This window comes from Sceloporus undulatus, chromosome 9 (genome assembly GCF_019175285.1).
Source record: "Sceloporus undulatus isolate JIND9_A2432 ecotype Alabama chromosome 9, SceUnd_v1.1, whole genome shotgun sequence".
Lineage (NCBI taxonomy): Eukaryota > Metazoa > Chordata > Lepidosauria > Squamata > Phrynosomatidae > Sceloporus > Sceloporus undulatus.
The window spans coordinates 5,260,321-5,273,729 of NC_056530.1; the positions used below are offsets into that span (position 1 = coordinate 5,260,321).

The following is a 13,409-nucleotide window of genomic DNA, read 5'->3' on the forward strand; positions in this document are numbered from 1 at the left end:
CTGGATTATTTCTGCAGGGTGTTTTGGACCCTAGTCAGGATTTTCTGCTTTGATTTGACGGTCCCTTGTCCTCCTTGGCAAAAATATATTGGTCCAAACCCCACTGCAGAAATAATCCAGTTTGGGACTGCTTTAACTGTCCTGGCTCAATGCTTGGAAATTTTGGGAAATGTCATTCTGTGAGCCATTGAGACTTCTCTGTCAGAAAGCTCTTGGGTCCCCAATAAACTACAATTCCCAGGGTTTCCAAGCACTGAGCCAGGGCAGTTAAAGGGTGTCAAATGGGATTATTTCCGCAGTGTGGCTTGGACCATGGCTTCTAATGCTGTAGATCAGCGGCTCCCAAACTTTGGTAGATCAGTGGTTCCCAAACTCTGGTAGATCAGTGGTTCTCAAATTCTGGTAGATCAGTGGTTCCCAAACTCCTCCAGATGTTTTGGACTTCAGGTTCCAGAACTCTTGACTATTGGCCAAGCTGGCTGGGGCTTCTGGGAACTGAAGTCCACAACAGCTGGAGAACCAACGTTTGGGCACCACTGCAGAGTGTCAATTCCCAAACCCCTAGTTCTCCAGGTGTTTGGGACTTTTGCTTCCAGAAGCCTCAGCCAACTTGGCCAATGGTTTGGGATTGTGGGTGTTGAGGTCCCAAACACTGCTGCAGAGCCAGGAACGACGCATGGCCCGGCTCCTGGCCCGAAGGACACCTGAAAGAGAAGTGTCCCAAGGCAAGAGGTAGGCCAGGGGACCCAATGGGACAGAAAAACAAGGATTACCGGCAGTTTTCCTGCAGTGGTCGCTCGCATGGATTTGATCTCGGGTCCCTGGGGGGTGGTGTAGAGGCAGCTGAGCCGAGGCAAGGGGGCCACCACGGCCGTCTGGGGGTACACCTGGGGGAAAGAGCCCGCCGGAAGGAGCTGCATCTGGGGGCTGCTGGGGATCCCCGCTCCCGGGTCCAAGGAGCCGATGGCAGGCAGGACTTTCTTGGGCTGCTGGGCTGCAGGAGCCAGAGAGGGCCCCCTGACTCTGGGGATCCTCAACATGGCTATATGTTGGGGGATGCCTTCAAAACCCAAAGGAAGATCGGGGTTTCTCTACCTCGAGGGGGGCGGATCGGGAAAGGGGCCTTAGCCATTGAAGACAGCAGCCATTGGGATCAACCCCAAGGTTACCAAAGGATGTAAAGCAATACTCTGAAAAAGGAGCAAGAAGGGGAAGCCCTTGACCTGTCTTCATCCAAGCAAGGCCCCCCAAGCTTCTCGGGCCACAAAGGGCCAGAAACAGAAGCCATAGAGGGCCAGGCAAGGTCAAGGATGCTGTTCAGATGACGGGCACTAAATGCAAAACCAAAGGGAAATGCAAACTTTGCCCCTCTCTAGAAAAGAAGCCCTGAAAATAACTGAAGCCAGGTTTCAAGAGAGAGGTTGGGCAAGGTTCTTCCCCAAGGTTTGGAGGGCTAGGAGAAAGGATTCTGGGCCAGGAAAAGAATTTGAGGGTCAGGTTAAAAAAAATCCTGGGCTAGGAGAATTTGAAGGCTAGGAGAAGAACTGAGGGCCAGGGAAAATAATTGTGGGCTAGGGAAAATCGGAGGGCTAAGTAAAGCAAATGTGTGGGCTAGGAAAAGAGACGGGGGGGGGGGGGGGGAATCTGGGCTAGGAGCAGACCTGAGGGCTAGGGAAAAGATTGGGGGCTAGGAAACAAATGTGGGCTAGGACACTTTGAGAGCTAGAGGGGGAACTGTGGGCTAGGAAAGCCAATCCTGGGCTAGACAAAGGGTCTGGGAAATGAAAACTGGGGATAGGCAAAACAAATCGAGGGCTAGGGAAAAGTCCTGGGCTAGGAGAATCTGAGGAATGGGAGAAGAACTGAGGGCTAGGGGGAAGCAATTGTGGGCTAGGAAAGCCAATCCTGGGCTATGAAATAAAAACTGGGCTAGTCGATTATTATTATTATTATTATTATTATTATTGAGGGCCAGAGGGCAATTGTAGGCTAAGGAAACAATCTGTGGGCTATGGGAAAATGGAGGAGAAGCAATAGGGAATTCCTGTGCTCGGGAGAAGGAGAAAGGCCAGCCGCCGGAGGAGTAGGAACAAAAGCTGGCCTTCTTGGGGAGAGAAGGGCCCCTCTTTCCCTTCGGAGGCCTGCGCTGGGCCCTGGCTGGGAGGCCGCTCTGCCGGTCTCTCGATCTGCTTCCCTCCGGGGCCCTGGCGGGTCTTTCCGGGGCTCCCCTTCCGCCTCCCCGCTTCTGCCAGCCCCTGTCCCGGCGGCTGGAAGCTCCGTCGGCGTCGCAGGGTCTCCGCGGGGCGAGGATGGCTCTGGATTGGGGTGAGGAGGCGCCCGATGGCCGCCCGTCCTTTCCCCGCTCCCTCCTTCTTCGCCTCTTTCTTCCTCCTCCTCCTCTTTGCTAGCTTTTTTTTAAGCGCCAAAAGACGTGCCGCGAAATTCGGATTTCCCGCGGAAAATCCCGCGCTCCCATTGGCCCGCGCGACGTTCCACCGGCCACGCCCACCGGATTTGCAAATCGCGGAGGTTTGGGTCTTAAAGGGGAAGGTCGCCAGGCGCAACGTTCCAATGGTCCTCCGCCGCTCTCTTCCCCCCCCGCCCCTCGGGGTCCAAGGGCGGGGCTATGCAAATGAAGCCCCGCCTTTCCCGCACGGGGTTTAGAGCTGCTTAAAGAAGCGGTGGCTTGTCCTGGCAGACCTAGAGAGCCAACCCTGGGGATGATGGGCCTTGTTTCTTTGTCGCCACTAAAACCTATTGGTTGACCTTGGGCGAGTCACACTCTCTCAGCCTCAGGATGGCAAAGGCACACCCAAAGAAACTTGAGCTGCATCCACACTGGAGAAATAATCCGGTTTGGCCCCGCTTTAACTCGTGTGGCTCAAGGCTATGGAATTCTGGTAGCTGGAGTTGGTTGTGGTGCCCAGAGTGGGGCGGATCTAAAACATGTAATTAATGTGTTTAATATTGATTCTGGATAAAAGTGCTCTTGGTGGATGAAATATCAGCTTGGAGAAGGAACAAGTGCCACTGCTTGAATGGATCTATAAGGTCCATTCCCTACATTTCTTCTTTATTTAGTCAAATCTTCTGTATGCCCCCTTTATAGCATTAGCTGTTCACTCACAAAAATTACAGCACTGCCTTCCACCGGTTGCAGCAATTGTTCAGTGATGTTTGTGTGAGACCATAGTATTTCACACTGAAGAGGGGCTTTACACAGAGAACAGTAAGGGCTATATCGCACATGGTGTTTAATGCATTTTTGTATAGCCTATGCACTAAATACAAGCAGGATGGCTAAGGAATTCTGGGAACAGCATACCCAAGCCAGTTTTTGCATTCTGCATTATATACGGCAATACATTTAATATTATGACTCCCCCCCGCCCCCCGAAAGGGCCTTTCATCCTCTCTTCTTGTGCTTGCATAGATCCTATCAGTATGCTTGATGGGAGATTATGTGAATGGGAGGTGGATATACATTCACATTTCAGCCTTGATGTGCATCTTGCATCAGCTAAAGTACTCAGCAGAAGCACTTCTGTGGTTTTCCATCTACCAGAGTTATTGCAGTGCTGCACACTTTCCAGCCTAGCTAAGTGGAGGTGTGTCTTTTCTCCCATTAATTTTAATTCATCTTTAGAATATGGAAGACTCATTTGTAAAGCAATACAATGCAATGAAGTTATAAAGAAGTTTGCAACAAAGAGAAATTTAAAGTACAGTAATGTGACCCTGTCCCCAAGAAATTACAGTACCCTACATTGAATCATTCCAATGATCCACTTAATCCAGCCTTCCCCAGCTTGGTAAGCCTCAAAATTTTGAAGCTATATTTTCCATTCTCCCAACTACCGAGCCAGTATGGCTGGTAGTTATGGATGATGGGAACTGTAGTCCAAGAAACTGAAAGGCGCCAAGTTGGGAAAAGCTGGCATAAGCCATGGTATTATGTCACATAAGAATCAACTCAGTTATTTACATGAAGGTACATATGATCATATGTTGCAACCTATGTGCAACTGGCAATTTTGAGACAATCTCCATACAGAAATCACTTAATCTGAAAAGCAACTCTAAGATAAATGTTTGAGACAAAGGCCCTTATCACACGTGGGGGGTTTGCAGCTCAGATCCGCAGTCACTCCTGTTCTAGCAATGCAAAATGTGATGTTTTTTCACACCAGATCCGGAGTCACTCCTCTCTAGCAATACGAATTCACGTTAAAACGTGATGTTTTATCACACCTGGTTGCCTTTCCGTTGCCCTTTTGAATCAAGGGAGAAGCGGAATCAGTTTGATTCCAGACAAGTCACGTGATGCGGATTCAAGCAAAGCGTGGTGAGTGCACATTGTATTATCACACCGGAACATACTTTGAGGATTCAGCTATTCGAATTGGCACCCTTGCGCATGCTCAATGGGGCTCTGGATGCTGTCCTCCTTCCCTGCCCCCTCCTTAGCTGTCATCCTTCATTGGGGTGGAGGAGCAGTCAGAGGATGATGGGATAGGTCGCAGGGGGTCACTGGGGCCAGGATCGGGATGAAGGAGCAGGCAGGGGATGATGGGATGGGTAGCAGGGGGTCAGTGAGACCAAGATTGGGATAAACACCATAGTCTGCATCTGCACTGCAGAAACAATCCAGTTTGACACCATTTTAACTGCCATGGCTCAATGGTATGAAATTCTGGGAACTGTAGTTTGTTGTGGCACCAGTGCTCTCTGACACAGGAGACTAAAGTCTCACAAAACAAGACAGAAGTAAGAAGGAAGGATTATACCTGGATACAGGTGATGTCCTTGTAGTTGACCTCAACCAGATCTTGGTCACCAGACGCTCCTCGAGAAGCCTGATCATGTGTCCACTAGACATACATGAAAATGTACAGAAATCTTTTTTAAGCACTAGCATGTAAACTTTCTGAACATATATCTCAGCATCTGCTATGCCATCTGCAAAGCACTGGAAGGTTACTTTATTGGACTACAACTCCGTAAATCCTCCAACCAGCATCACATACCCTCCAACTGTCCCTATTTTGCAGGGACAGTCCCAGTTCGTCCTGTGTCATCCCACTTCTTTAGTTGCTCTTAAAAGTTTTGCTCTTCACATCCCAGTTTTTCTCTTCATGTGCTACCCTCCCCTTCATCCTCAGTTTACCCCAATTCATTCAAACTGAGTTCAAAATGCAAAAAATTGTTTGCACTCAAATTAACCCAGTGAGTGGAGAGGAAAGATGGAAGCAGTGCCTTTTCTTTTCAGTATACTTATGCTAAAGCAAACTGCTGCAGCCTCTCCTAATTTATGTGTTCTTCCTCATTCATAACTTTTGCCATCTTGGCCACATTCTGATGTTGCTTAGTCACATGCATCCCAATTTTCATCTGTAAAATGTTGGAGGATATAACATGGCCACTAACTATACTGGCTGGGCTGTTTTGAGGTTGCAGTCTAAAAGCAGCTTTCCTGACATCCAAGTCTATCTCCTTCTATCTGTACTCTACTTATATTAACTTTATCACACAGGGAAAATCAGGGATTTAAACAGTGATTATCCCATGAAAATTGTGCAATCGTGATTAAGATTTTCACACTATGTTGCGATTAAAGAGTCATTATCCCGGCAATTAATAGGCAATAAACAGCAATAAATCATTCATGGGGAAATCTTGTGAATTATTTGTTGCTGTTTATTGCCTGGTTATTCCCTGGTTATTCCCAGGATAATGGCTCTTTAATTGTAATGTGTGTGAAAATCTTAATCACGATTGCACAATTTTCATGGGATAATCACTGTTTAAACCCCTGATTTCCCCTCAGTTTTTCCCATTTGATAAAGTCCTATGTCTGTAAATAAAACCATGTTACACAAGTACTAAAAGTTGCCAATTGTTTGTTATCTAAAAGGAAGCCAAAATTTGTCCTTGTGGTAACAGTTGCCTGTGACATACTAAGAGACCCAGAGATAGAGAGAAGATTTTAAGACTAAGCCCCTGGGGTAAGAGTAATGTAAGAATATAATCATCCTTTTGACATACTATAAATCTGTAATGCTCAATAGGATGTGTGCCATGGGCAAGTCATAGTCCTCCTTCCATATATTCAGATATTGTGCCTTTTCCAGATGCTGCCTCACTGCGAGGTGGCAAGAAATTTAGAATTCCCACTCCTGGAAAATTTTACAAGCATACTTCAGTTAACAAAGCCTCTGACAAAGAAGCTCTTTTTGACAAAGTCTTTTTTACAAAGGTCCAGCCCAGCTCCCCTTTTCTTGTCTTCTCTTTAAATGGACTTTTTTTGGTCATCTTTGAGCCCGTACAGACAGTCCAAAATAAAGCTGCTTCAGGTCACTTTGGAGGTATACTGTTTAAATGCTGCATGCGTCCTATGAGGCCAGAAGCCACACTAAAGCCACACTCCAGTCCTAATACAGGAGAGGCGGGATACAAATTATTATTATTATTATGTGTCATTTAAACAGCATATCTACAAAGTGAACTGAAGCAGCTTTATTTTGGCCTGTCTGTACATTCCCTTTGTTTTCTGTGGCATTGTTACTGGGGGGATGGTGAAGGAAGGCTGCAGAAACACAGACTTTCAGTGATGGGTTGCAACAGTATGTCTGTATTAAATAATGCGATAGAGTTTGGCCTGAGAAAGAATAGGATTCTCTTCTAGATGACATACTGTAGCTGTGTGTGCTTACGTACAACGTGTGGACAGCAAAACAGAAAATGAGAAAGCAGAGTACCGTGTCTCACCAGCTAACCTGGCATGGTGGAAAAGCATAGATCTAGAATTTACACCACCAAAATGGAAAACAAAACTAAAGTGGATGTCGTTGGCGGGAGGGGGGGGGGGAGGAATCATCCTGGGATGCATTTTGGAAGAAGTTTTCTAGTGGTCTCTAGAAGATTCAAAATGTTTTGGTTTATTTATGCAAGCCCTTATCTGACCACTTTGCTTCATTTCACATGTGCATACCGTTAGTTCTGAATAAAATCTCTGCTGAAACTTGTGAACTGCTCATCATTTTTGTGGAGTAGGAACCCATCCCTATTCTTTTCATTTTATCTCTCTCTTGGCTACCAATGTTTTTGTTAAAGAAGTTAAGACCAGAAACATAACTTCTTTGTGAGATGAGATATAACCGTATTTTAAAAAGAAGGCTTACTCCCCTGCACACTTTGCTCCTCCATGCTCAAAAGGGGGTTATGAAACTAGAAGTGAATTTTTGGCCACTTTGTATTCTCCCATAGAGCTTGTCTGTGTTTTGAGGGCTCCTGGAAAGGCATTTCTCTGTGATCCTACCATCCTTACAGTTACATCTGGTGGGAACATAGGAGAAGGCCTCAGTGGCTGTTTTCAGACTGTTAATTATACTATTATAATAATTAAATTTCTAACTTCTCTATGATGTGATTTTTTAAAAAAACTATATTTTTTTAACTTTTGTGAGCCCCCTTCAGTCCGGGAATGGGAAAAATGCTGAATGAGTCTGCTTATGAATCTGTCTGTCTATTCTTTATTTATTTACTGAGTTACAACACTTCTATCCTGCCTTTATCACAGGATCTCAGGTCAGCATACAGTATGAAGATTTTGAATCATTTCCAAATTAAAACCTAAATACTTTGAACAATATAAAAACATATTAAACACAACAATTACACCATTTTAAAAGCAATAATTGTAACCACTTTTTAAAAACTACAATAATTAAAAAACATGCACTTGAAATACATTAGGAAGAAGAAAACATTTCGGGGGCCCCCGCGCGACTATAAATAGTATCATTTGTCTTGTTGCCAACAAACCTCAAAGATAATTCCCTAAAATGTTTGTCCAAAACCCGCTGAATCCCCCCACATCACAGGGAATATTCAGTCACAATTCCCAGAAAATTCCCATAATGCTAAAATGGCAGATGTTTTGCAAATAAACGTAAACATAATTGAATAAAAATAATTGTAACTTATTTCAACTCTCAAAATCACCATTGAACCAAACAAAGAATCTTTCAGTCCTTTTAAGATATTTATTTTGACATGAAGGGGGTTCAGGAAGCTTTGTGCCAAATAGAAACGTGTTCGGCTGCAACCGCACTGCAGAAATAAATCCAGTTTGACACCCTTTTAATTGCCCTGGCTCAGTGCTAGGGAATCCTGGGAATTTGAGTTTTCTGAGACATTTAACCTTCTCTCTCAGCAAACTCTGGTGTGACAACAAGCTACAATTCCCAGGATTTCATAGCACTGGGCCATGGCAGTAAAAACGGAATGAAAGTGGATTGTCTCTGGAGTCTGGAGTGAAGATGCAGCCTGAGTTGGGTCCAAGACACACTGCAGAAATAATCCAGTTTGAGACTGCTTTAACTGCCCTGGCTCAGTACTAGGTAACCCTGGGAAGTGTAGTTTTGTGAGACATTGAGCCTTCTTTATCAAAAAGAGCTCTGGTACCACAACAAACTACAATTCCCAGGATTCCCTAGCACTGAGCCAGGAGAGTTAAAGCGGTCACAAACTGGATTATTTCTGCAGTGTTTTGGACCTTCGTTATTAAAAATACTCAAGGTCCAATCCATACCGAAGAAATAATCCAGTTTGAGACCACTTTAGCTGCCCTGGCTCAGTGCTAGGGAACTCTGGGAACTGTAGTTTTGTGAGAAAGAGCTCTGGTGCCACAATGAACTACAATTCCCATGCATCTGAGGAAATACGTCCTACATTCCAACCTTCTGTCCAGGAGGAATTCCAAAATGCCCTCCATTTACTAAGATGCATGCCTTGATAAGGTCCACGTTGCAGTTTGAGTTTGAGACTGCTTTCACTCCCTTGGCTCAATGCTATAGGATTGTGGGAACTGTAGTTTTATCCTTTTCTGACAGAGAGCTCTGCAGTGTGTTTTTGACCAAAGTGGTCTCAAACTGGATTATTTCTGCAGTGTGTTTTTGACAAAAGTGGTATCAAACTGAGTACTACCTTTATTTATCCTCCTCGACGCCTCAGCCTCGGCCAACGACCTCCTCCTTTCCCGCCCAGGCAAGGGGCGGCCTCTCGGGCGGCTGACAGGGACGGTCCCTCCCAAAGGAGGAGGAGAAGGACTGGAGCCTGGCCCTGGCTGCTCTTCTGCCCCAGAGAGGCGCCTTCTTTCCCTTCAGAGGAGCCCCTCTCGGCCGTTGCCTCCAGCGCAGAGCCTCCTCCTTCCTCCTCCAATGGCTGGGCGGCCTGGGTTCCCGCTCACTCCCCCGCTGGAGAGGCTCCCCTCCATGGCCCACTCGGCCCCTCTGCCACCGCCGCCTCCTGCGGGGCTCTTGCGAGGAGGACCCAGCCGCCGCCAGCCCATTCCGGCCTATGGCGCACGGGGCCCTCTTCCAAGTAGGTGGCCCCCCTTTACGGAGCCTCGCGCCCCCCTTTACAGAGCCTTGCGCCCCCCCTGGGGGCGCGCCCCACTATTTAAGAAACACTGCTTTATGCCTACATGGAATATGGCCATGAGGTGTATCCACTGGCTATGGTTGTGAGGATCTCTGTCTTTCCTACAGCTCTGCAACACCCCTCAGTTGAACACCTAGGCTCCATACAGACTGGCCAAAATAAAGCTGCTTTGGGTCACTTTGGAGGTATGCTGTTTAAATGATGCATGCATCCTAAGAGTCCAGAAGCTGTACCAAAACTGTGCTCCAGTCCTTAGGAGTCCTCCAAGTCATTGATAAAGATGTTGAATAGCACTGGGCCCAGGACAGAGCTCTGTGGGACCCCACTGGCCACTTTTCTCCAGGATGAAAAGGAGCCATTGTTGAGCACCCTTTGGCTCTCTTAGACCAACCAAAAGGTAGACCAACCAAATAGACTATAAGTGCTTTTGAATTTCATAGGCTTCTTCATCAGACTGTCATCAGCCTGTGAGCTTCAAAAGCTTGCATTTTTTTTTTTTTTTGCACCTTTGGGTCAGTCTAATAAAGGTATTACAGCAATGTTTTTTTTTTTTTAGCTTGCTATATTTTACTGGATACATATCATCTGAAATGTGGTGCTGGAGGAGAGTTCTATGAATACTATGGACTGCCAAAAAGACAGAAAAACAAGGGTCAAAAAAAGCAGGTCTGAGCTCTCATGAGAAGCCAAGATGACCGAAGAGAGGTTATCATACTTTGCACACTCCATGTGATGACGACTCACTGGAAAAAGAAGATAATGCTTGGTAAAGTGGAACTCTGCACTAGAAGCGGACTAACTCAATAAAGAAAGCTGTGCCATGAGTTTGCAAGACCTGTTGGTGACTAGGACTCACAGAGGCCATTCGTTTTTTGGATCACCATAATTCAAAGCCAACTCTCTCTCTCTGGCTTTGCTTCATGAATGAAGATTCAAGAAGGACTCATCCCGTGCTTTGTACAAGCGCATTGGTGACTAAAAAGGCCAATCCAGGATAAACAGGTCTGGTTGCAGAAAGCACAGCGGAAAGTCTCCTTGGGTGATGTTTCCGGGTTGCGGTTCTTTCTGCGTTGTCATTTCTCTTCAAGATTCGTTTGGCATGAGCTTTCAAAAAAGGCTGCAGCATCATGGATAGTGCGTCTCCATGCCTCCCGATGTGAGGCCAAGGCAGACCATTGTTGGTGATCAATTTGGCCAAGCCTGAGATGTTGTTTCAGGGAGTCCTTGTATCTTTTCTTTGGGGTGCCCCTCTTACGCTGACCTGTGGTGAGTTCACCGTAAAATACTATTTTTGGGAGGCGATGGTCCTTCATCCTAGAAACATGTCCTGCCCAGCGCAGCTGCGTCCTCAGTAGCATGGCCTCAATGCTGGTGATCCCTGCTTGCTCAAGGACAGCAACATTTGTCACATAGTCAGTCCAGTGTATATTTAGAATTGTGTGTAAACAGTGCTGATGAAAGCGTTCAAGGAGTCGTAGGTGTTGGCGATAGGTGACCCATGTTTCAGACCCATAGAGGGGAATAGACAGTACAATGGCTCTATATACACTGATTTTTGTGCTTCACCTCAAGGGTTTGTTACTCCAGACTCTTTTGTGAAGCCTTCCGAATGCACTATATGCCTTTTCCAGTATGTGATCGATCTCTTTATCAATCTTGGCGTCTGAGGAGATGATGCTTCCCAGGTAGGTGAACTGCTGGACAGACTTTAGCACAGATGTGCCTACAGTGATGTGGGGATGGTAGTGTTCTTCCTGTGGTGCCGGCTGGTAGAGAACCTCCGTTTTCTTCAGGCTGACTTCCAATCCAAAGAGCTCTGCAGCTGTTGCAAAACAAGATGTTAGGCGCTGCAGAGCTGCTTCTGAATGGGCAACGAGGGCAGCATCGTCAGCAAAAAGCAGCTCACAGACTAGATAGTTTAGAGTCTTAGGCCTATTACAGACTGCCAAAATAAAGCTGCTTTGGGTCTCTTTGGAGGTTTGCTGTTTAAATGATGCATGTATCCTAAGAATCCGGAAGCTGCACCAAAGCTGCACTCCAGTGCTTAGGAATGGAGTGTGGCTTTGGTGCGACCTCCGGAGTCTTAGGACCCATGCATCATTTAAATAGCATACCTCCAAAGAGACCTGAAGCAGCTTTATTTTGGCAGTCTGTAACAGGCCTTAGTGCGGACCCTCAGGCGGCTTAAGTTAAACAGGCTACCATCAGTATGGTAGCGTATATAAATGCCATCTTCTTCTTTGAGATCTGCCGTAGCCCTTTGGAGCATCATGCTGAAGAAGATTGTAAATAGAGTTGGAGCGAGAACACAACCTTGTTTCACACCATTAGTTATTAGAAAGGGCTCCGAGAGAGCATCGCCATATCTGACTTGACCTTGCTGGTCTTCATGTAGCCGGATGATCATTTTGAGGAATTTGGGGGGGGGGCATCCTAGTCGTTCCAGGATCTGCCACAGACCTTTTCTACTCACAGTGTCAAAGGCTTTGGTGAGGTCGACAAATGTTATGAAGGCCTGTTACAGACTGCCCAAATAAAGCTGCTTCAGGTCTCTTTGGAGGTATGCTATTTAAATGATGCATGGGTCCTAAGAGTCCGGAGGTCGCGCCAAAGCCACACTCCATTCCTAAACACTGGAGTGCAGCATTGGTGCAGCTTCCGGATTCTTAGGATGCATGCATCATTTAAACAGCATACCTCCAAAGAGACCCGAAGCAGCTTTATTTTGGCAGTCTGTAACAGGCCATAGAGTCCTTTGTTCTGCTCTCTACATTTCTCTTGCAGTTGTCTAAGGGCAAATACCATGTCTGTAGTGCTCCTATTAGCTCTAAAGCCACATTGGCTTTCAGGGAGAAGCTCTTCTGCAATAGCAGGGACTAATCTGTTCAGCAGTATCCTTGCAAGGATTTTTCCAGCGATGGAGAGCAGTGTTATATCTCGATAGTTTGAGCAATCTGATTTTGCTCCTTTTTTCTTGTACAGGGTGATGATGACTGCATCTTGGAGATCTGATGGCAGTTCGTCTTTTTCCCAGCAACTCACAAGGAGCTTGTGGAGTTTAGCATGGAGTACATGACCTCCATGTTTCTAAGCTTCAGGTGGAATTCCATCAATCCCAGCAGCCTTTCCATTTTTCATCTGCTGTATGGCCTTAACGGTTTCTTCCAAAGTGGGGGCTATGTCCAATTCCTTCTTCATCGGTTGTTGTGTCATATGTTGAATAGCTGAGTCTTGGACTACTTGGTTGGCACTAAAGAGGCTTTGGAAATGTTCAGCCCATCGGTTCAGAATGGAAACTTTATCTGTGATTAGTGTTTGACCATCTGTACTGTATAGGGAGCTTTGGATCTGATATTTAGGTCCAAACACTGCTTTAAGAGCTTTGTAAAATCCTCTGGAATCACCCAGATCTGCACAACGTTGTGTCTTTTCTGCTAAGTTGATCCACCACTTCTTCTGAATGTCTCAGAAATGTCCCTTTTTTTGAAAAGGGAGATTATATTAACTTTAAATAAAAATCATATCCTCAATTAGTTTTGCTTTTAAGCTATATTTGAGAAACTCAAAGAAAAATGTGTGATTGCTATAATCTCAAAAGCTAGGCTTTAGAGACTGGTAGGAGAGCTCGGGAAAGGCACCTATTAAATTAACTTAATAAGCTTCCTTAAGAAGCAGATTCATAGCAATGTTAGCAATAGTTACACTCAGTATGCAGAACTAATAATGCAAAGTACGTTATGTAAGTAGATTCCAGTGTGCAGTAATTGCTCTTATAGTTTTGTCCAGGAACAGAAGTTGTATTTCAAAACATGAAACTTGGTTGTCTCAGCTCTCCTATTTTTGGTGCTTTCTTGTTTGGTAGCCCATTTGGTAGCCCATTAATCCTGCTCCATTGACACCCCCTTGTCGTGGGGGAGAGGCTTGCACACCCTAATGATGTTGTGAGCTATGCTGGCGGTGGTATA

General features: G+C 45.8%; 1 protein-coding gene across 1 annotated transcript; it reads left to right on the top strand.

Annotated features, from left to right (window-relative positions):
* Window positions 1–2,309: 2,309 nt before the first annotated feature.
* LOC121915476 (inverted formin-2-like) lies at window positions 2,310–12,478 on the top strand. The gene is made up of 3 exons (XM_042439786.1): window positions 2,310–2,325; window positions 8,983–9,384; window positions 12,427–12,478. The coding sequence occupies exons 1-3, from the start codon at window positions 2,310–2,312 to the stop codon at window positions 12,429–12,431; spliced, it is 423 nt and encodes a 140-aa protein (XP_042295720.1). The 3' UTR covers window positions 12,432–12,478.
* The last annotated feature ends 931 nt before the right edge of the window (window positions 12,479–13,409 follow it).